Below are 25,020 nucleotides of genomic sequence, written 5' to 3'. Positions count from 1 at the left end.
TGGCTATTGGACGCTGGAAATCCTTTTATTCCATAAAACTTACTGTTTTCCACCTAAACTCAACCTTCTTTCAAACCTCCCGTTGCCTCAATGTCCCAGATTTGTAATTTCGGTATTATTCTTGATTCCTGACCCCTCTCCCCCCCGCCCCAAGAGTCCAGCTCTGCCTCTCGGGAGGAGCAGGAACCAAATAGCAGAAGGACCACAGCTTTGGCGTTTCAGGTTTTTCCCGAGAACCTCAGGAGATTTGAACCGGGCTAACTGAAAGCCAATCACGTGCCTGGGGCTGGCCACACCCCCGGAGGGAGAGGTGGGCAAGAGGCCAATGGCGACTTCAGGTTCCTGGATGGGGCGGGGTTGAGGGCGGAACTTCCGGAGAGTCGCTCGCCCCTCCCCCAGGGCTTGCTTCTGTGTTGGGGCGGGGCTGTGGGGAGGGAAGGGTTAAAGACAGCTTCCGGTCGCCTCCCCCCAGGAACCCCGAGGCCTTCCCGGCCGGCCGCACCGCGTGCGCTCGCAGCCCCGGACTGGGCTGTAGGTGACCCCGGCCTCCGGCCGGAGCCGGGTGGGCGCGCCGCACCGTCCCGGTGACTCTGCTGGATCGCCCCGGGACAGCTTATTCTTATTAAACATTTTATCCCCGAACTAACAGTCACGTGACGGCGTGGCCCGCTTCCCCTCCCTCGCACGAGGGGCCCAGCCCCCAGACCCGTGGGCAGCCCGGGTGGGGCCCGGCCCGGGGCCTTCCTTCCACCCAAGTTGCAGTTCCTAGGCCCCCAAGGGCCCCCTCCCTTCCCGCGGCCCAGGCCCACCTGAGGCCCCCCACTCTTCTCCATCCTCCTCACAGCTGCCAAAGGGATTTTTCCAAAGGTCCGGGTTTTCCTTAATCGAATTCGTGACTCCCTCTTGGGTCTCGCTTTCAGAGCCCTCCACAGCCGGCTTCTAATGTAGCTTTCCAGCTTGGTTGCTTATGGCTTCTCTCACCCCAGCCAGATACTGTGCAGTCCCACCCAACTGGCCCTCTCTGTCCTTACATAGATGCACCATTCCCCAAATCTGAAATCCACTCCTTTCAGAGGTGCCCTGGAAGCCAACTCCCACCAGCTCTCCCGAACTGGCTTTAAATGCGCAGTGTGAGCACTTAACAGTTTGGAAATAGATAGACTACCAATTGGGCTTTGTTTATGGTTTTGTTGATAGTCCAGGCTTAAGAATACAGATGGATGTGCTGTAAATAAAATCCCCCTCCAATCTGGTTTTTCGATATTTTACTAGACACCTCTGCTTCTTTTGCAAAGTCCTGTATCGTATTTATTTTGTTTTTACTTATTGTACACATGCATACATGTATCTATTCATATATTGTCTTTTCCAATTGCAATAGAAGTTCCCAGAAAGTAGGGATTTTTTCATTCCAGCAGGTATTTAATAAATTCTTCATTGATTACTAAATTGCTTCCATGTAGTCATAGAAACTGTACTTCATGCCTATAATGTATTTTCCTCTTTATCTTTCTGAATTCTTTTAAAAATGCTGCTACATTTGGGGCAGCTAGGTGGCCCAGTGGATAGAGTACCAGCCCTGGAGTCAGGAGGACCTGAGTTCAAATTCGACCTCAGACACTTAATAATTAGCTGTGTGGCCTTAGGCAAGCCACTTAACCCCATTGCCTGGCAAAAAAAAAAAAAAGCTGCTACATGCTCTATGATACCTTCCTTCATCCTTCCAGTCAGGGGCCATGTGTGTATGTGTGTGTGTGTGTGTGTGTGTGTGTGTGTGTGTGTATACATGCTATATGTAAATTTCTTGAGGGCAAAATAGTTCCATTTTTATTAAAGATAAAGAAAATGAGACTCATACCTAAGTTAATTCTTTGCAAATAAGATGCTGAATAGTTGTTTAACTGCAATACTTTTGTATGGGACAAGATCTCTCAAGGTATGAAGAGAAAGCTTTATTCATTTCTCAAGGAACAGGCCACAATCAATTAACAGAGATTGAGGCAAAAGCAAAAGGCCCAAGAATCACATTTATCCTAACTCAATTTCCACCCCCCCACTGACCCACCCTCATTAATGAGGAATATGGTTTTACAATCTAGACTCAAACTAATCTAGGGAAAAGAGCATAAAATTCAAACCAAAACCAGATTATCTCTTCAGCTTCAGAAATTGGTCATCCAGACTTCAACAGATAAGGTGGTGTCAGTTGACTCTTCACCAATATCCCAGAGGTTGCTTTGTCAAGGGAGAAGGGACACATAGTTAATTATTCTCCAATCTATAATATTCTACTGAAGAAATCTCAGACTTTATCCCACTCACTTTGAAGTCACATTTATGAAGTACAGCAAGCTTCACAAAGTTATTTCCTTATGATAATTATGGGGAGGTAATTAACATAAATATAATTATCCCTGTTTTAGAGATGAGAAAACTGAGCTTCAAAGAAAGCATACAGTAGTTAGTGATTAGAGCTGAGATTATAAAGCCATTTCCCTTGACTCTAAGTCCTATACCCTTTCCCCTGTACTATACTGCATCCATCAATCTTTTTTCTTAATATAAAAGGAAATACCTAGATGTAACCCATCATTATGTAAAATTCCAGAATTAAGACTTAGACTTTTAAATTCCTTTCCTATTCATTAATGGCAAAATATAGTTCCCTCTCTGACTTTAAGCAAGTCATTTAATTTATTTGGATCAAACTTTCTCCATCTGTAATGTAACCCAGAGTTATTTCAGATGACAGCTAATCAAAGATCCCTTCCAACTCCCTGTTGACAAGACAGACACATATCCTTTGTCTCAGAGGTTATAGTTAGTTTTTACAACTTTACAGTCTTTACAGAGTTAAGTGACTCGCCCAGGATCACACAGCTAGTAAGTGTCTGAGGCCAAATTTGAACTCAAGAACATTATTCTTTTTGACTCCAGTCTAGCAACTTTATCTACCATGCCACCTAACAGTCCCTGATAGTAATAATAAAAATATAATTTTATTTCAATGAATTCAAAGATCACTGTGGATCATTTAGTACTGTGATATATGAATAGTACTTTTAATTGATAAACTAATTGATATTTCCTCTCCCTGATTAACTAGGAATAGGACTAACAACTAGTTTCATTAAGTGAGCTTTAGGACTGTATTCTGAATCATATGCACTCATTGCATCCTCTATGTGGGTGACCCTATCTTTACTCCTTCATAGGAGCTACAAGATAGGCTACCAGAAGGTCAGCATCTTTTTGAAAATCTTCTTCATCTCCGACCAAAGAAAGGGACTTCTGAAGACTTGGAGGACCTCCGCTACCGATGGATGCTCTACAAATCTAAACTCAAGGATTCCAACCATTTGCTAGAAGTAGGTGTCAAGGAATTTGTGACATTGTGATATCTAAGAATAAGCATGCATAGGCAGATAGAAAAAAAAATATGCCACATTTCACTGTTCCTCAGTAAGGCAAGATGAGAAAAATCACGCTTTGAATTAAACTTTTCCTGGTTGAGCCTTGCTCAGAATAACTTTTCTCTTTCCTAAATTCCAAGTATATGTCTAAATGTACCAGTCATTTGATTGTTGTTCTTTGGTCACGTCATATTCTTTATTATGACTCTGCAGACCATAGCACCAATCCTGTCTATGGAGTTTTTTTTTTGGCAAACAGATTAAGTGATTAAGGCAAACAGAAGTTAAGTGACTTGTACAGGGGCACATAGTCTGAGGTTGGATTTGAACTCAAATCTTTCTGACTCCAGGCCTAGCACTTACCACTGAACCATCTAGTTACCCTTACATCTCATTTAATACTTAACATATATTTTTTCTGTCATTATTTCTTTTCACACATACATATATTTTTTCTCCATCATTGTAGCCTCTTCAAAATCAAGCACCTCCCCTACTTTCCTTGCTCAACAAATATTTGTTGAATTGATTAGTTTAGTGGGAAGACTATTAGTATGAGAATAAGGAGACCTGAGTTCTAGAGTGTTTCTCCAGTAACTAAATCTATGAACTCAATTAAATCAGCTTTCTAATCTATAAAATCAGAAACTGGAGTAGAACATATTGAAGAACCTTAAAAGTTCAGGTGTTTACAATACATTCTGGCTTCATCTTGGTTCATTCTTTGCCTGGTCTTCCTTTTTACCAAGAGCATAGTAAGTTTGGCCACGAGATGTCACTAGAATCAAAGTAATGCATAAGGCAACTGTGCCTTAGATTTACGTTATCGGGAAACAAGACCCACAGGGGTTGTGCTCCTGATGTGTGTTAAAAAGCTCATTAAATCAAATTACCTGCTAGCTCAGGCTGTCCAGATGACCAGAATTTTTAAGGAAACATTCTCCCAACAAAATGAATATTCCATTGTAGGCTCTGTTGGGATTTTGAATTTACTTACTTTTCTTTTTTTCTTTTTTCCCCACCTCCCTTTACACCTCTCTTCCTCCCCCCCCCCCCCCGAAAAACCAACAGACTCACAGTCCTCTTGGGAAGTCAACGGGTTTCAGAAAGGTATGGTACTTTCCTGCTACTCACTTCAATAGTACTGCCTGTAATGGTTCCATGTAGAGCATCTGCTCTGAAATGTGTTTTTTTTTCCTTGACTTTCTTGAAGGTTCTTTAAAAAGCCCTTTTTGAGCTGAACGAATCCATAAGGATTATGTTGGTAGGAGCATTGCATGCATGAGATTTCAACATAGTCTCCAATTAAGGGTTTAAATGGTTTTATTGATATGTTTTGTTTTTACATTCCTTTCCAAATATATCTATCCCTTGCCGCTCCAAGAAAGTCATGCCATGTAATAAAATATAGAAAGATAGGGAGGGAAAAGAGCAGGTCACCAAGACTAGCTAACACATTAACCAATTCTGTTAGTGTATGAAATGTTTTATGCCCATACTTGTTCACCTTTGCAAAAAAGAGGAGGGATATGTATTTCCTCAATAATTATAATTGCATAACATTCACTTTATGCTTTTTTGATTTTTTCCCATTTATATTATTGTAATCATTGGATACAATATATTGCTTCCTGATTCTATTTACTTCATTTTGAATCAGTTGGATCCTTGCTTGTCTGTATTCTTCACATTTATTGTGCCCTATGGCACAGTATTATTATTCTATTACAATCATGTAGCAACAACACAATAAGAATAATTGCTAACATTTTTATAGTGCTTACTGTATGCCAGACACTACGATAATTGCTTTACAGACATCATCTTATTTGATCCTCAGAATGCTTTTTGGAAGTAGGGGCTACTATTATCCCCATTTTATAGATGAGCAAACAAAGACTAAGTGATTTACCCAGAGTCACAACTTACCAAGGCTGGATTAGAACTCAGTTTTTCTCAACTCCAGACTTGTACTCTATCTGCTATGCCACCTAATTGCCTCTATTGTATACCACAATTTGTTTACTCATTCACAATTAATGTTAACACTGCCTATCATTAAAAAAAAAAGTCCCTCTACATAGCTTGATTTAAGAGAAAGAATGAAATGAGAATTGGTAGACATAGAATATAGTCCTGCTCCTGATTCTCATTAACTTTGTTAACAAGTTAATTTCCTTGTCTGGGCCTTCATTTATTAATCTAATATCTCAGATCTTTTTCAGTTCCAATAGGTTATGAATCTAAGACTAAGTCTGACATCCCATGGTTCTATGACTCCACATTCCATTGTTCTATTTTCAATTCCAATTTTCTATGTCCCTTAGGAACAAATGATTTTCAGTAAGTGTTAGCATAGAAATGAGTTCTCTGGTTTCTTCATAAACCTGGATAAAGCCATAATGAAGTTGATATGGATAAACAAATGAGTAAAAATCTCAAGGAGAGCATGAAAAAAGGTTGATGAGGTGGTTTTGTTCTCTAAGACTAATGCCTATGAGAAAGTTATTATCAAAATTATATGGTACTACAGCAGTGCTAAGGGAATCAGGAAGGGAATTGAAATACAATCAAATATGTTCAGAAAATTGCTATTTAATGAAAGTATAGATAATAATTATAATAAACTATAGATAATATAAGTCTGAGAAATAAGATTTATTATTTGACAAATATACTGGCAATTTGGCAAGAAATGAATTTTTGACCCACACCATATATCCTAGTGAATTCTAGCTGGGCAAAAAACTTAAACAGTGATACAAACAATTATAAAGAAAATAGAAGATATGGAATAATAGATTTATCTATAGTGAAATGGGGAGTTGACTTTATTAAATAAGTAGAATGAATTAGATGTATTTTAATACATTAAAATAAAAGTTTCTATACAACAAAAATTAATATTATAAAACAAAAGAACATATTGGGAAAATATTTAAGACTTTTTTATAGTTAAAAATTTGACATCTAAGGGGCAGCTAGGTGGCGTAGTGGATAAGGCACTGGCCTTGGAGTCAGGAGTACCTGGGTTCAAATCCAGTCTCAGATACTTAATAATTACCTAGCTGTGTGGCCTTGGGCAAGCCACTTAACCCCATTTGCCTTGCAAAAAACCTAAAAAAAAAAATTTGACATCTAAAATATCTATGGAAAAATGAAAATTTGCAAAGGTAGTTTCTGGTCTCTAGTGGATAAATGGTCAAATGCAATATGTGTAAAAATGTTTTCTGATTTACATAGATATAAAAAGTTTAAGCAGAAATAAATAAAATAATAAAAATAACATAATAAATATAACATTATATAATGAAAAACTGCAATTAAAAGCAATAGAACTTCATTGTTGGCAGAGTTGTAGAGAAACAGGTATGTTCAACCATTCATGGTAGAATTGCAAATTGTTAGAATCTTTTTTTTTTAGAAAGCAGTGTAGCTGTAAAGTTACATAAATAATCATCTGGATTCAATTGTCAATATATCTTGTACATAATATTTTATATTAATGTATTAAAGTACATCTTTTAAATAGAAACAATAAAGAGCTATCTGTTCAAAGATTTTTATAGTAGTATTTATAATTGCAAATTCATGGAAGCAACCCAAATGCCCAACAATAGAGTTTGGGGTTTGGATTTTTTTTTTTTTTCTTTCTTTTGTTTTGTTTTAGGACTTTTGATTTTGTTGATATGTAGAACTTCCAGGGAGAAAACTCCCTCTACCAGTGTAATAGAGGTAGTAGAGTTCTGCAACTTAGAGTCTTGGTTTCTGGGGCAACTGAAAGATGTAGTTTTCACATGCCCAGGATCATCCAGCCATTATGTAACAGAGGCTCAACTTGAATCTAAGTCTCTTGACTCTAAGACTGGATCTCTAGCCACCAAACCATAATGCCAGTAACTACAGTATTAGAAGGTCAAATAAATTGTGATATAGTACTATAATGAAATATTATAAAGTAGTTAAGCTAATAAATAGGCAATACTTATATTGAGCTTTAAAATCAGCAAATATAAAAATATAAAGCTACTGGAAAGATATTAATGAATTAAAAAAGGAAAATATTCAATATGATCACATAAAAAGAAATATTAATGGAAAAGTATAGACAAAGTATCAATGCAGACTTTTAAGGTCAAAACTAAAAAGTTGTGATATTTTATATATTTAAATGCATTTAAAAGTAAATATTACAAGTTTATTTTGCTATATTTATATTTGATATTAATTTTAAAAGAAATAATTCTTTGAACAAATCTATTATTTCCAAAGTTTCTAAATTTACCTTGAGTTTTACCTTGACTGTGACATTCTCATTCCTCTATTTAGAATGATCATAGGCATTCAGAAGGGGGGAAAATGTACCTGGTGGATTTGGGAACAAAGGGGGAATTTTTTTCTAGATTTCATTCTGAATTCTTATTACCAAATTCAGACAAGAAAGACATAGACAAGAAAGACAATTTTCTAGGAGACTGTGGGACACTTATACCTATACTCTTCAGAAAGAGAAGAAAAGCCATTAGACACAAGCCAGGTTAATCATGATTCTTTTATTATAATGTGCATTCTTAGGGATATATGAAGGCTGGATCATATGAATATTGCTATTCTAATGGCCTATTCTTTCATGACCACAAGAGGGAGTTGATAGGCTGCTTATTAAAGTTTAAAAAAAAACCCATTGAACTTAAAGTCAGAAGATTCTGTATTCTCATTCCCAACTGAACCACCAACTAGCTTTGTGACTGGGGTCAATTTATTTCTCCTCTCTAAGCCTCAGTTTCCTCATTTACAAAATGGGAAATGTAATGTTTTTCCTTCACATAAATATGATACACTATCAATGTGAGCTGTTCAATAAATATAATAAGGGTAGACTCTAAGGGTAAATCTGGAAGGGCAGCTTTTTCCCATCAGGGTTGAAGAGAGGGAAAGGAACATTGTATTCCTAATACTGTGACTGTGACCTGGGCCAGCAGTTAGGGCAAACATTGGAGCATGTGAAGGAATAGTCCCTTCCTGAGGAGGAAGAATGTTGAGGACAGGATCCAAATAAGCTTGAACCAAAAGTCCAAGCCATATTGGTGCCATGATTTCTACAGTACAATACAGTCTAACAGACTAAGAAGGAAGTAATAGGTTGAAAGAGGAGAGATTTAGTCCTGTGAGGTCAGTGCTAGATCAGGAGGCAAAACACAGGGAATGCCAGGATGCTAACTACTCAGTTTCTTTCTTCAAACACTTGGTTTCTTATACAATACTTGTTATATTTATGTCTTCTTATGGTCACAAGACAGGTTTATCAAAAACTCCTAACTCATGCAGGACAGTAAAATCATACATTTAGAAAGGAACCAGGTTTCCTATGGGGGTCAATTAATCTCTTCTAGGGTGGTTTGGATCTGCAAAATTGCATTCAGTAAACTTGGTTGTTTGCTTTTTTTGTTTGTTTCTGATTTTTTTCTTAGTTCAGTGAGGACAGGATTGGCATTTTTCTAAAGGAATATTTTTTTCCTACAAACTAAGTAAGAAAGCCTATATGTTGACTAAACTTCAGACAGGAATCAGTAAATTCCTAGAATCATGAAAAAGATGGAAGATGTGATTTCTTAGCTGTGTCAGGCATCCATTAAAGATTATGGCAAATGAAAGCAAAGTCACAAGAAACTTGAAGGGCCAGAGTCCCAATTTTCCAAAAAAAAAAAGAGAGAGGGGATAGTGACTATAAGCAATAAATCAAGAAGCTTAACTTTTGTTCTTGGTAAAATTCTAGAATATGGTATTAAAGAGATAGTTTGTGAATGGTTACTTAGCAGTGAACACTAAAAGCAGAGATTTAAGAAGGACACAATAACTACCTTTTGCAACTTGACTGGCCACTGTGTGCAACAAGGAAACAGTTTATTGTTTGGCCCCAGATAAAAGAATTAGGATCCACAAGGAGAAATTACAAAGAGGCTAGATTTTAAACTTGATATAAGATATGTTTTCTAATAAATTGAAACACAAGAAGCATAATGATTTAAACTAAGAGGTGATGGGATCCCTTTCATTGGAGGTCTATATCAGAGATTGACTGACCACTTATTAGGTATGTTACAATATTTGATACAATACCAGTTGACTTAGAGGTCTTATGAGTTTCCTTTCAGTTCTTAGATAATGACATTTTGGAAGCACTGAACTAGTGGTCCAGGCAACTGGGTTCTAGTTCTGTTTCTGTTTATGCTCTTATTCATTGTGTAAATTAAGAAAGTCATTTCATTTCTCTGGTGAAAGGATGAATGAATATGAATGAAAAAAACATTTATTGAGTGTTTACTATGTGCCAAGTACTAGGAAGACAAATAGGAAAAAGTAAAATATTTCCTGCTTTCAAGGAGCTCAACTTCTAACTGGGAGGGACAACATATAAAAAAGAATTAAACTGTTGGGTAAATACCTCATCTACCAAATGATCTCTGAAAACGTTTCCAATTTAAACACTGTATAGATATTCATGCGGCCATTTTCTAATACCTTTCACCTCTCATATTGAGAGGTACATGTGCTTATACAGACATCTAAAGATTCTTTTGTTTCTAAGGTTCTGTGGTTATGAGACTTGAGTCATTACGTAGCTAAGCTAAGTAAACTAAAATTAGAATAATCATTTTATTTTAGCATTTTTATTTAAAGTTTTGAGCTCCAAATTCTATCTCTACTTCTCTTTCTTCCCTCCCCCATAGAAAACAGTAAAAATGAAGAATAATATGCTTCAATCTATATTCAGATAATATCAGTTCTTTCTCTGAAGGTGTATATTATCTAGGTCATTAGTCTTTGGGATTGTCTATGAACATTTTATTGCTGAGAATAGCTAGGTCATTCGCAATTCTTTATGGAACAATTCCTGTTACTGTGTATAATATTTTTATTTATTTTTTATTTTTTAGGTTTTTGCAAGGTAAATGGGGTTAAGTGGCTTGCCCAAGGCCACATAGCTAGGTAATTATTAAGTGTCTGAGACCATATTTTTGAACCCAGGTACTCCTGACTCCAAGGCCGGTGCTTTATCCACTATGCCACCTAGCCGCCCTACTGTGTATAATATTATCCTGATTCTATTCACTTCACTATGCATCAGTTCATATAAGTCTTTCTAGGTTTTTCTGAAATCATCCTGCTTATCATTTCTTACAGCATAATAATAGTTTATTGCAATCATATACCATACTTTGTTTAGTCATTCCCCAAATTGATAGGCATCCTTTTAATTTCCAATTCTTTTTTTTTAGTTTTTGGTTTTTTTTTTTGCAAGGCAATGGGGTTAAGTGGCTTGCCTAAGACCACACAGCTAGGCAATTGCTAAGTGTCTGAGGCTGGATTTGAACTCAGGTATTCCTGACTCCAGGGCCGGTGCTCTATCCACTGCGCCACCTAGCTGCCCCTAATTTCCAATTCTTAACAAAAAGAATGTTGTCAGTATTTTTGTACAAATAAGTCCTTTTTTTCTTTTCTATTAATGTGTCTTTGAGATAAATACCTAGTAGTGGTATTGCTGAATCCAAGAGTATGTATAGTTTTATATACCTTTGGGCATAGTTCCAAATTGCTCTCCAGAACAACTCTACCATTAGTGTATAAGTTTTCCCTAACATTTTCCTTTTTGTTATTATAGCCAATCATTGATGCTTACTCAATGAGCTATTTAAATTTTTTATTTCTTCTTCTGCTAATCTTGGTAATTTATATTTTTATAGATTTTCATTCATTTCATTTATATTGTTGAATTTATTGACATGTATTGGGCAAAATTGCTCCTAACAACTATTTTAATTTCCTCTTCTTTGATGGTGAATTGATCTTTTTTGTTTTTGATACTAGTAACTGGATTTTCTTCTTTACTTTTTAAATCAAATTAACCAATACTTTGTCTATTTTATTAATTTTTTCATAAAACCAACTTCTAGTTTTATTTATCAGTTCAAAGATTGTCTTACTTTTAGTTTTATTAATCTCTTTGATTTACAGGATTCCTAATTTGTGGTTTAGTTGGGGATTTTTAATTTGTTGTTTTTTTTATTTGCATGTCCAATTCATTGATCTCCTTTTCCTCTATTTTATTGATATAAGGAATTAGTGATAAAAATTTTCTAAGTACCACTTTGATTGCATCCCATAAATTTAATTTTCTTTAGTGAAATTATTGTTTCTATGATTTGCTTTTTGACCCACTTATTTTTTAGGATTAGATGATTTAATTTCCAGTTAATTTTTAACCTCTCTTTTAACTGTTCATTATTAATTTTTATTATATCATGATCTGGAAAGGATGCATTTACTATTTCTGCTTATTTGCATTTGACTGTGAGGTTTTATATTCTAATCTAATACATGATTAATTTTTTTTGTGTTGGTGCCATGTACTGTTCAGAAAAGGTATATTTTTTCTATTCCCATTCAATCTTCTCCAGAGATCTGTCATATCTAACTGTTCTAGAATTTTTTTCACTTCTTTAACTTCTTTATTATTTGTTTTGTGGTTAGATTTATCTAATTCAGAAAGAAGAAGGTTGAGGTCCCCCACTAGAATAGTTTTATTATCTATTTCCACCTGTAACTCATTCAGCTTCTTGAGAAATTTAGATGTTATACCATTTGGTGCATATATGCTTAGAATTGATATGACTTCACTGTCTATGGTACCTTTCAGCAAGCTATAGTTTCCTTCCTTATTTCTTTTAAATTTATTTTTGTTTTTGTTTTATCTTAGATCATGATTGCTACTCCCACTTTCTTTGCTTCAACTGAAGCATAGTAAATTCTACCCCAGTCCCTTATTTGACCATGTGTTTATCTCTCTATTACAAATGTTAAAGTTGTAATAGCTAGCTATATATTTCCCCTCCATACTATTTTTTCTTGTTTATCCCCTTCTCTTTTCTCCCACTTTTTCCTCCTCTCAAATGTTTTACTTCTGATCACAGCATTCTCCAATATACTTCCCTTTTATTAGTCCTCCTTCACCCTTCTATTATCCCCATCCCCTTTTCCTTCATTATAAGTTAAGATAGATTTCTATATCCAAATGAGTGTGTATGTTATTCCCACTTTGAGCCAGTTTTAATGTGAGTAAGGTTTAAGCTTTGCCTTCCTCCCTATCATCTTCCCCCTCCATTATACTAGGTCTTTCATGCCTTTTTTTAAAATATCTATTTATTTTCTATTTTTTTATTCTCATTTCATACAAATTTTTTTTACATTAATAAAATATACTTGTTTACAAGTAAACAAAATACCCCTCCCCCCATGAATATAGATAGACTTGATTGGGTGAAAAAGTAAAGGGGAGAGAAAAAAAATTAAAATTAAAAATAATAATAGTAATAATTGTAGGTATGGCCAGGTGGCACAATGGACAAAGCACCAGCCCTGGAGCCACGAGCACCCAAGTCCATATCCAGCCTTGTAAACCTATTAATCACCCAGCCATGTGACATGCAAGCCGCCCGATCCCCACTGCCCTGCAAAAACCAAAAAGAAGAAAGAAAAAAAAAGACCCAAAATAAAATAAAGTAGTAATAATAGTAGGGGTGGCTGGGTGGCAGACAGAGCATTGGCCCTTGAGCCAGGAGCACCTGGGTCCAAATCCGACCTCAGACACCCAAAGATCATTCTGCTATGTGGCTCCAGGCAGGCCACCCAGCCCCACTTGCCCTGCACTCTCCCCCAAAATAATAACAACAAAAAATGTGCTTCAGTCTTTGTTCCAACACCATCAATTCTGTCATGAATGGATCACATTCTTTATGATAAGTCCATCACAAAAGTTACTTCCATATTTTTCCAACGTTGCCATTGCTGATCGCAACTCCCTCCTTTCTTATTTCTCCACTACCGTGTACTATATTTTCTTTCTCCTTTCACTCTGACTCTGCTGTAGGGTCGCTGAGTGGTGCAGCAGACAGATCCCTGGTCCTGGGGCCAAGAAGCCCTGAGCCCCCATACTACCCCTTAGGCCCAGAATCCACCTGGCCCTATGGTTCTGGGCAGGCCATCCAATCCCAGCCCCTTGCAAGAAGTAAAAATAATGTGTTATATCTGACCACTGTCCCCCCATGGTCCATCCTCTCCTCATTTATTCACACCCCCACCCCTTCCCCCTGCTCCCCCCTCGTTCTTACTCCAGATGTCTATATCCCATTGAGTATATTTGCTGTTTCCTCTCCTAGCCATCTCTGATGAGAGCAAAGGTTCCCTCATTCCCCCTTGCCTCCCCCCTTCCATATCATTGCAATAGCTCATTGTAATAAAAAAAAATCTTATTATGTGAAATATCTTGGACTATTCCCCCTCTCCTTTTTCTTTCTCCCTTTCCATTTCCCTTTTTTTTCCTATTGACTCCATTTTTACACCATATTTTATCTTCAAATTCAACTTTCTCCTGTGCTTCAACTATAAAAGCTCCCTCTACCTGCTCTATTAACTGAGATGGTTCATATGAATATTATCAGTATCATTTTTCTATACATGCAGTTCATCCTCATTAAGTCCTTCATATTTCCCCCCTCTCCTCCAATCTCCATGCTTCACCTGAGTTCTGTATCTGAAGATCAAACCGTCTGTTCAGCTCTGGCCATTCCAAAATGAACCTTTGAAATTCCCCTGGTTCATTGAAAGTCCATCTTTTTCCTTGGAAGAGGACATTCAGCCTTGATGGGTAGTTCATTCTTGACTGCATTCTAAGCTCTTTTGCCTTCTGGTATATTGTATTCCAAGCCCTACGAGCTTCCAATGTAGATGCTGCTAAGTCCTGAGTGATCCTGACTGCAGCTCCACGATATTTGAACTGTGTCCTTCTGGCTGCTTGTAATATTTTCTCTTTGACTTGGGAGTTCTGTAACTTGGCTATAATATTCCTAGGGGTTGGTTTTGGGGAATCTCTTTCTCTGGGGGATCGGTGGATTCTCTCCATTTCTATTTTGCCCTCTGCTTCTAGAATATCAGGGCAATTTTCCTGTAGTAATTCTTTGAAAATCATGTCAAGGCTCTTTTCCTGATCATGACTTTCAGGTATTCCAATAATTTTCAAATTATCTTTCCTAAGTCTGTTTTCCATATCAGTTGTTTTTTCAATGAGATATTTCACATTTTCTTCTAATTTTTCACTTTTTTGGTTTTGAAGTATTGATTCCTGATTTCTGTTAAATTCATCAATCTCCCTGAATTCTATTCTTTGTCTGAAGGATTTATTCTCCTCAGAGAGTTTTCTTATCTCTTTTTCCATCTGGCCAATTTTGCTTTTTAAAGCATTCTTCTCCTCAATAACATTTTTAACTGTTTTATCCATTTGACCTAAGCTGTTTTTTAGCATGCTATTTTCTTCAGCATTTTTTTGGATTTCCTTGACTAAGCTGCTGACTTCATTTTCATGTTTTTCCTGCATCTCTCTCCTTTCTTTTCCCAGTTTTTCTTCCAACTCCCTCATTTGATTTTCAAAGTCTTTTTTGAGCTCTATCATAGCCTGAGCCCAATTTCTGTTTTTCTTGGAGTCTTTAGATGTAGGAGCTTGTGCTTCTTCATCTTCAGACTGAGTATTTTGATCCTTCTTGGGCTCATTTGCAAAAAATTTCTCAATGGTCTTCCTCTTATTTCTTTGCTTGTTCATTTTCCCAGCCTAAGCCTGTTTTTTTTGGGGTGCTTCCTGAGCTTTTGGGACACTCCCACAAGGGTCTCAGTGTGTGAGGTTCTGTCCACCCTCCTGGTCTGTGAATGAACATAAGCACACCCCTCTGCCACCGGGCTGAGGGGGGGGGGGCCTGTTGTTCTATTGGGGGGGGGGCCTAGACTGCTATCAGGATCTGAATGTGGTCAGAGCCCCAGAGTCCTGTTCCAGGGGCAGAGGACAGAGCTCTGCAGTCTCTCTCTTCACTCCCCTCCCTCAGCTCAATGGGCTCATGCCCTGGGGGCTGCTGCTTAGCAGCTCCACCTGCTTCTGCTTCCTGGATTTGGGCTGCAGAAAGACCAAGCTGCTCCCTGTGTGCCCCAGGGCTGGGCTCCACATGCTTGCTCTGGCAGAGGTCCCCACTGTTCCCCCACTTTGTGCCGGTGCTCCCCAGGGTGCAGCTCAGGAGACTCCCCTGCTGCTGTGAGCCTCGGCTCCCAGCGCCCTGGGGCTGCCTCTGGGAGGCTGAAGTTCTTTGGCTCTGGTGGGCCATCCCTCTGACCCCAGGGAGCAGAGCCTTTCTGCTCTTTTCCAGGTTACCTTGAGTAGGAGAACTGCCTCACTGGGTCCCTCTATGGGTTCTGTCTCTCGAAAGTTTAGTTAGAGTCCTTAGTTTATGAGTTTGATCAGAGAGCTCCTAAGACTGGATCCCTTCATGTTGCCATCTTGGCTCCGCTCCCCTTTCATGCCTTTTTTATGTGGAATAATGTATCCCTTTTAATATCCCCTCCTTCCAGTGCAATTTTCTTTTTCATCCCTTTATTTGGGGGGGTTGTCATCCCATCAATGTCACCTTACATCCACACTTTCTATATAAACTCCTAATTGCTTTTATATAATAAAATTCTAAAGAGTTATATATCATACCAGCCCTGGAGTCAGGAGGACCTGATTTCAAATCTGGTCTCAGACACTTGACACTTACTAGCAGTGTGACCCTGAACAAGTCACTTAACCCCAAATTCCACACACACACACACACACACACACACACACACACACACGCACCCAAAGAAGTTACAAATTATTTTTCAATATAAAAAATATAACAATTTAACTTTATTATATTTATGTTTCCTTTTTATATTTCTCTTGAGTCCTGAATTTTTGGAAGTCAAATTTATAAGCTCTGGGCTTATAATTAGAAATGCTTGAAAGTCCTCTATTTCATTAAATATTCAATTATTTCCCTTAAAAGATTATATTCTGTTCTTCTGGGTAGGTGATACTTGGTTGTAATCCTAACTCCTTTGCCTTTTGATATATCATATTCCAAAGTCTCCCATTCTTTAATGTGGAAGCTACTAAATCCTGTATAATTTTGACTGTAGCTCCATGATATTTGAATCATTTTTTTTTGTCTGCTTGGAGAAAGTACTGTAAGCTGTCAAAATCTGTGAGCTCTGGAAGTTGGCTATGATGTTTCTAGAACTTTTCATTTTGGGAATCTCTTTCAGGTAGTGATTGGTAGTTTCTTTCTCTTTCTCTTTTTTCCTCTGATTCTACTATCACAGTTTTCTTTGATAATTTCTTGAAAGATGTGAACATCTTTTTTTTTTTTTTTTGGTTTGGTTTGGTTTCATTTTTATCATGACTTTCAGGTAGTTCAATACTTCTTACATTATCTCTCCTGAAACTATTTTCTAGGTCAATTGTTTTTCCAATGAGAAATTTCACATTTTGTTCTTTTTTTTTTTTTACTTTTTGGATTTTGTTTTTATTGTACCTTGATGTTAATAGTCATTAGCTTCTACTTGCTCAATTCTAATTTTTTGAATGTTATTTGTTTTTTACAATTACATGCAAAGATAGTTTTCAACATTCAACTTTTTGTAGCTTTTGAGGTTCACATTTTTCTTCTTCTCTCCCTTCTTTTCCTCTCCTCTGACATGACAGTGAGTAATCTGATATAAGTTATATATGTATAATCATGTTTAACATATTTCAATTCTAATTTTTAAGAAATTATTTTCTTCATTGAACTTTTGCACTTTGTCATTTAACCAATTTTATTATTTAGGGAGTTATTTTCCTCAGTAATTTTCATATAACTTTGCTCATGCTATTGACTTTTTTATGATTCTCTTGTATTACACTCACAATTTTCTCCATTTTTTTCTACTTCCCTAATTTGCTTTGTAAAATTCTTTTTAACCTCTTCCAGGAATTCATTTTGAAACTGAGACCAAATTATACTTTTCTTTGAGATTTCACACGTAGCCATTTTGATGCTATTGTCCTCTTCTAAGTTTATGCCTTAAACCTCCCTGTCATGATAGTAACTTTCTATAGTCAAGTTCTTTTTAGTTTGTTTTCTGCTCATTTTTTCTGCTTTTTTTGTGACAGTGTTTTTAATGTGAGAATTGGGCTGTTGTCCTGGATTGTACCAAGCTTTTTGTGCTAAAGTTTGCGTGGATGTGGGGGACCCTTTTGGCCTCCCCTGAGTTTAGCTGCTTGCCTGCCTCAGAGATGGAGTCCTGCTGCTGAGTTGCTATGAAAACAGACAGGCCCTGGGGGGGGGGCAGGGGTCTTCCTGTTGGCCAACCTTGGGGCTGAGCTTCACTACTGGTCAGCAATCTTGTCAAGACCTTACTCTTGCTCATACTGGGGGTGGTGTTGCTAGGGAAGGACCTTGCTCCACTGTACAGACTGTTCACTTGCCTAGGGGGCTGCTAGTTTGCAGGAGGGTGGATTTCTCCAGGTTTGGAGCCTTGCTACAGGCTCCCTGCTATGAGGCTGCCAGCTACTGCTCTGATCTTGAACCTCAAACCCTTCCCACTGAGTGAGATAGACTTTTTCTGCCCCTAGATCAATTCTGAGGAAGTTTTCTAGTTGTTTGTAGGGGAATTTGAGAAAGCTTCAAAGGGTTTCTTCTTGGCAGTAGAAGTCCTAGCATAATCTTCAGAGCTAATCATCTCTATTTTGCAGCAAGTTCATTTGTATTTGGGGAGAGAGTTTGGTCTATTACACTTGTAATTCATAAAGACTTTTTTTTATTCATCAAGAAATTTTTGGTTGGTGAGTCGTGCTCAGTTCCCTTAGATCATACATGCTGCTGTCTTCAAGTGACTGTTCCAAACTTTTTTTTCTCTCCAAGTGTTCCAGTACTCAAGCAAGTCCTCAGATAAATTGCTAATTATCATTTGAGAGAACTCTGTATTTAATAACTATTACCGAACTAATTTAACACAGAGATACCCAGCATATGCATTTAGAGCTCACATTACCATAGTGTTTACAAATTATTTTCCTTAAAATAACCCTATGTATAGTGAGTAATAGAGCAATTATGCCCATTTTACAGATGAAAGAGCTGAAGCTCAGTGAAAAATGCTAGATTTTAGAATTAAGAGCTCAGAAATAATTTAGGATAAGCTCCTCATTTTATAGATGAGGAAACTGAGGGAAATTACTCACTGTCACAAAGGTAATGTCACAGTTGGAATTAAGAATTTCACAGTTGGGGCAGCTAGGTGACACAATGTATAGAGCACTGGCCCTGGAGTCAGGAGTACCTGAGTTCAAATACGGCCTTAGACACTAAATAATTACCTAGCTGTGTGGCCTTGGGCAAGCCACTTAACCCCATTGCCTTGCAAAAAATAATTTCACAGTTAATAAGTTTCTAAGCCCATATTCCAACCTAAACCTCTTGATTCCAACTTCAAAACTATTTTGAATCTACAGAGGTGACCCAGGACACCATCCCTATAATCCAGATTAATTCATTTTTATCCTGAAACCAAACCTATAAGTTTTAATAACAACAATAATAATAATAATAATTCACATTATAAAGAGAGCTGTTCATTCATCATCTCATTTGATCTTCACAAAAACTCTATGAGATTTTATTGTTATATATATTTTACATATGAATAAAGTGAGGCTCAGATAGGTAAAGGGATTTGTCCAAAGTTGTACTACTAATTTAAGAGTCAAACTCAGCTTGTACTCTTTCTAGTTGTGTCCCAAATGGATCAATTCTCTTAAACACTGTAGGACCATACATGAGAGTCATCATTCAATGGAATTCCTTTAAATCCCAAGAACAATAGAAGACTTTCTGTATAGTGTGACTTTCAAATCCTCAGGAAGAGATTCGTTGTTTGTAATTATGTAGTAATTGAATCCAACTCCTCATTTTATAGATGATGCTATGCTATTGAAGTGATTTTTCCTAAGATCAGGGATGGGAAGTGGAAGGAGAGACAGGTAGACAGATGGTGGAAGCAACTCAAAGAACGTGAATGAAAGTATAGGGTTTATAAGGCGATCAGGTTCATGTCATATGTGGATCATTTTATCAGGAAGGAACTTTAGAAATCATTTAATCTAACAGCTCAACTTCCTAAAGTCCAGGTAAGGGTCCCACACTACCATACCTTGTTTTGCTCTGCCTTGATTTTTCTCTTCAGTGGAAAGAGCACAGATTTGGAACCAGGCCGCCTAAATTCAAATTCAACCTTTGTCACTTGCTATTATGTGTAACCTTGGACAAATCAGGCACATTTTCTGTTCCTCAGGTTCCTCTTCTGGGATTATGGGATTAATCTAAATAGTCTTTGAAGTCCAAGAGTTGTGTGGTCTAGGAGAAAGGATATGCACTACAGAAACAGAGAAACTAGGTTCAAACTTTGACTTTGGTATTACTATATCTGTGATCTTGGGGAAGTCATTTCACATATCCATTTCTCTTCCTACGTCCTCATTTTCCTCATCTGTAAAAAAGAAAAATGGATCAAATAACCTCTGAGGACCCTTCTAGCTCTAAGGTTATCTTGTAATTGTGGCCTTTTTAATCCTCTGCCTTCTCATTTTATCAGGAATTATGATTTATTTTTCTTTTTTTTAAAAGAAAACTATTATCCTCATTCTTTAACCCCGTTAGCCTATTAGGGCCAGACTAAGGTAAAAGTGAAGCAAATAGACTTAGAACTGTTTTGAGTTGTTGTATACTAATTTAAGAAATCCTTGCCAGCTCCCATTCAGTTTAGGTATCCTGGCAAGTATCTTCCGGGATACACGTTTTTATTCAATGCAAAGACAATGATATAAAAAAAATTCTGTTTCCAGATTATTTTATTGTATATGTTCATTAAGTTTATATTTTTATGGTTTGTGTAGTTTGTTTTGTGTTTGTATGAGGATTGTGTATGTTTGTGAGGTTTACATTTGAATAGTGTATTTAGTTCCTGCTGTGTTTGCGTAAGGTAGTTTGTTTATGTTTGTTTTCTGGGTGGTAGCATATTAGATGCTATCTTCAAAGACTTCATTCTTGCCAACACATACCCATGTATGAAAAGACAAATACACACATGTCTGTCCATGTGTGTGAATTAAGAAGCTGAATTGTTTATAATGAACAGTTAGTTATCTATTCCCCCATCACTCTAACTTATTAAACTCTCAATATGTCATTGAATTCAACTTTAATATTTAAATAAACAAAGTAAAAATGTATTAATTTATTAATTAATTAACATTCAAATTCGTCAGGATAAGCCATAGAAGCTAAAAACACACAGACTCAATTTCATCATATTTAAAAGACATGGTTGGGCCTCAGAATGAGACATCACATCACCCAAGGTACATTTTTCATTTGTAATGATCATTAAGGTATTTAAATGTAATCTATGTAATGAATGAATGAGAAACATTAAACACTTTGAAACTAGGTGGCACTTTGGATAGATGGCCTGACTTGGGAGTCACGAAGACCTGAGTTCAAACATGAAATTAGATTCTTCCTAGCTGAGTAACCTGTGTGTCTCAGTATCCTTATCTTTAAAAATGTTGATTATGATAGTATCTATCTCCCAGAATTATTGTAAGGAGCAAATAAGATAGGAACATAGTAAGCACTATACAAATATTAACCATGTATGTATTACTGTGCTGCACCAGATATGAATATACAAGTGAGAAAGACAGTCCTGACCCCCAAAGGGAGCTAGAAAAGAGGGGGATAGGCAAGATAAGTTCAGCATTCAGAGCCCTGAGGACCAAGGGAAGAGTCCAGGGTTCCAGCTGGAGAGGATAAGGAGGATGGACAGAGTGGAGCCATCATGGATTCAAAAAGGCCAGGAGGTGATGGGGAGATGAAAATTCATGCATCACAAGTTCTGGGTCCCATATCAAACGTGCAACTTTGTAGGAGACAAGAGCAAAGTTCAGGGACATGTATTTTCATATGTGATTATATGAGATATTGTCATGAACTGTAGAGGAAAGGAAGAACTGGGTAGAGTAATCTACTCTGTCAAAGTTAGTTGTTGCTGGTTGCCCAGTGGTTCCACTCGGAACCTCAGTGTTTTTGATTTGTAGGCTGTCGAGACTCAAGCTCCCTTCCTCACCTGCCCTTCGAATCCATTTATGCCAGTCCACTCCCTCATCTTGCCATTCCTTTTTTCCCCATCCCCAGCTGAAGCAGGCAGAGGCCATTGGGCTGCTTGCTTGCTCCAACAGCTTAGGGGAGATGGGAGTCACTCATTTTATTCCTTCCAGTGAGGTAGATCACCAGGTTCTACCATCTACCCTGATTCTCTACCTGGCTCTGTCATCTGACCTACTAATGTGACCTAAGGATCTTTTCCTGAACCTTTTAATCTGCCTTTAGCAGAGATTCTTTTATGTGTAGTTTCCTCCAATTAGATTGTGATCTTCCTTATAGCAGGTACTATCTTACTGTTTCTTTGTATTTTAAGTGCTTGGCATCCATTAAATGCTTAAAAGAATTTTTTTTATTTCCTGCTTTTCATTGTACTTTTTGGAGCTTCAGTTCTATTTTCAAAATTATCCTTCACCTGGAAATACCTTGTGTATATTCTGTATTTACTTTTAGATATGTCTTTGTGTGTGTGTGTGTGTGTGTGTGTGTGTGTGTGTGTGTGTGTGTGTGTGATTTCTAAGTCAAGCAATATGGATTAGATTCAAATTCTGCCTTCTTCACATATTAGTGTTTCCCTGTGTAGAATATAACCTCCTTGAAAGCAGGCTGTTTTATTTTGTCATTATGGACCTACCACTTAGGACAGTGTCTGGCATATATTTGCATACTAGATGATTGTTTAATTGAATTACATTATTATAGAGCTTTTGAGAATAGGGGCTTCTAGTTACAACTTTTGGGATAACTTTAGGAAAGATATGGAGGTAAAGATGTTAGATATTACCAGTGTTGTTTGATGACATTTTTCATAATTCGTTATATTCTTCAACACTTCAAAGATTTGTGATGCTAATGGTCTGCCTAGTTTCTCCACTAGTACAATATAACAAGTCCTCTATGACTTCATGGATGATTTTCAGGAACTGAAATTTTTATGACCCCATAGCTGGTCTCTTCAAACTTAGCCATGCTGGCCTTCAAGTAATAGGCAAAAATTCCATAGCTGGTTTTATATTCAGACTTTGCAGAACAGTAGGACCTGCAAGAACTTTCCTTTGTCATTTCTTTTTTAAAATTTTTCTTTCTAATGTATGGAATAAAACAAAAATTTCTTTGCTATGTTATGTATTTGTTTACATTCTTGAGACAGGATAGCATAGAGAACTCAAAGCAGACCATGAAGCCATAAAGATCTGGGTGCAAGTTTTATTTCTCTTTCTTAGTACTGAGTCCCTGGATAAGTCAGGTAATTTCTCTATATTCCAGGCTACTTTCTAAAAGTTTCATGAATAGAACATTGACCTTGGAATCAGAAAGACCTGCACTGGAAACCTTCCTCACTTAGCAGTTGAGTGACCCTGGGCAAATCATTTAAACTATCACAATCTTAGTTCCTCATCTGTAAAATGAGGTCACTAATAATACTTATCTCACAAAATTGTCATGAAGATCAGTGAGAGTGTGTGTATGAAGTGCTTTGCAAACCCTAAAGAACTATATGAATTAGTTACAATTATTATAAATTGAAGGGAAGATTCTGACCTGCATTGGTAGAGGGAGATTCTTCCCCTGCAGTTTCTTATACCAATGAAATCATAGGTCCAATGTCTATTCTTATATTTATAATTATCATTCTTTAAAGATTTGGTCTTGAAATTTTAATTAAATTTAACAAGAATTTATTGAGTGTCTATTAGCTGCAAAATGCTGTACAAAACACTAAGAGAGATAGGGAGAAGGCAATGGAATAAACTAAAGGAAGGAAGCAAGCTTTTTCTGTACCACTTTTTTCTTTTTAAAAATATCTTAATGGTATTTTATTTTTTTCCAATTACATGTGGTTTTCAGTATTCATTTTTGTAAAAAAAATTTCCTTCCTTTCCTTCTCTCCTTCCCCAAAACAGCAAGCAATATATGAGTTATACATGTAAATCATAGTAAACATATTTCCATATTAGTTATGTTGTGAAAGAATCATAGCAAAGGGGAAAATGCACAAGAAAGAAAGAAACAAAATACAAATTTAAAAGAAAGGGAACATGCTTCAATTTGCCTTCAGACTCCATAGTTCTTTCTCTGAATGTGAATGGCATTTTCTATCACAAGTCTTAGAATTGTCTTTGATCACTGTATTACTGAGAGGAGGTAAGTCTGTCACAATTGATGATCACCTAATGTGGCTTTTATTATGTACAATGTTCTCCTGCTTCACTTCACTCAGCATCAGTTCATGTAAATTTTTTCAGGTTTTCTGAAATCTACCTGTTTATCATTTCTTATAGAACAACAGTGTTCCATTATATTCCTATGCCACAACTTGTTCATCCATTCCCCAATGGGGCATTCTTTTCCACACAAAAAGAGCTGCTATAAATAGTGTTGCATATGTGGGTCTTTTTCTCCTTTCTGGTGATCTCTTCCAGATACCGATCTAGAAGTGGTATTGCTGGATCAAAGGGTGTGCACATGAGGGTAGGGTATGTGTCAGATGCTGCTAAGCACTTTCCCAATATTATCTCAGCCTTGCAAGGCAGGTACGAGTATGCTCCCCATTTTACAACTGAGAAAACTGAGACCTTGAGAAGTAAAGTGACTTGTTGTAGGCCACACAGCTAGTGAGTATCTGATGTCATATTTAAACCCAGGTCTTCCTGACCACTATCCACTGGTTAACCACTAAATCAAACAATATGAGTTGAATTCAAGTTCTACCTTCTTCACTTATTAGCTGGATGATCTTTGACAAGCACCTAATCCTTAATCTCCCTGAGCCTCAGTGCCTTTATCTGTGATGGTGGAAATCATGGTGATCTCAGTCTCTATCAGGCTTGTTGGTAGCTCAAATGAAATAATATATTTTTAAGAGCTTTGTAACTATAGGGCATGATAGAAACATAAGGTAGTTTTATTTCCAAAGTTTTTGGTTTCATTTTTCTGGCTTTTCCTTCTACTGGTGCAGATCTCAGCCCCCTTTTTTGAAAGACTTTATTATTTTATTTTTTAATGATATTTTATTTTATTTTTCCAATTATGTTTTATGAAAGCTTTTCAACATTTATCCACTTGCATATTTATAAGTTATATATTTTTCTACCACTCATCCTTCCGACCCTCCTCTCCTCAGCAGCAAACTGTCTAGTAAAAGTTGTACATGTACATTTGTGTTTAAAATGTTCACATATGGGGGCATAGGTGGCATAGTGGATAAAGCACTGGCCATGGAGTCAGGAGTACCTGGGTTAAAATCTGGTCTCCGACACTTAATAATTACCTAGCTGTGTGGCCTTCGGCAAGCCACTTAACCCCGTTTGCCTCGCAAAAACCTAAAAAAAATGTTCACATATTAGTCATTATGTTTATAAGGAATTAGGACTAAGGGAAAAGAAAGAAAAGCATGGACTAGGAAGAAAAAACATAAGAGAGGTTTTAAAAAATGAATATAGTATCCCATTTAGATTCTGTGGAGGTTTGGGGGTTTTGTTTTGTTTTTTTGCCTCTGGATG

General features: G+C 37.0%; 1 protein-coding gene across 3 annotated transcripts in view; it reads left to right on the top strand.

The window, feature by feature from the left end:
• The window catches only part of SYNE3 (spectrin repeat containing nuclear envelope family member 3), a 205,250-nt gene that overhangs the window by 160,640 nt on the left and 19,590 nt on the right, over window positions 1–25,020 (top strand). For all 3 annotated transcript variants that reach the window (XM_074213018.1, XM_074213016.1, XM_074213017.1), the window contains 2 exons: window positions 3,216–3,368; window positions 4,485–4,523. In XM_074213018.1, coding sequence (XP_074069119.1) covers window positions 3,216–3,368; window positions 4,485–4,523 — 192 coding nt within the window. The remainder of the gene's footprint in view (window positions 1–3,215; window positions 3,369–4,484; window positions 4,524–25,020) is intronic.

This window comes from Macrotis lagotis, chromosome 1 (genome assembly GCF_037893015.1).
Source record: "Macrotis lagotis isolate mMagLag1 chromosome 1, bilby.v1.9.chrom.fasta, whole genome shotgun sequence".
Lineage (NCBI taxonomy): Eukaryota > Metazoa > Chordata > Mammalia > Peramelemorphia > Peramelidae > Macrotis > Macrotis lagotis.
This window is presented reverse-complemented; position numbering and strand designations above follow the sequence as displayed.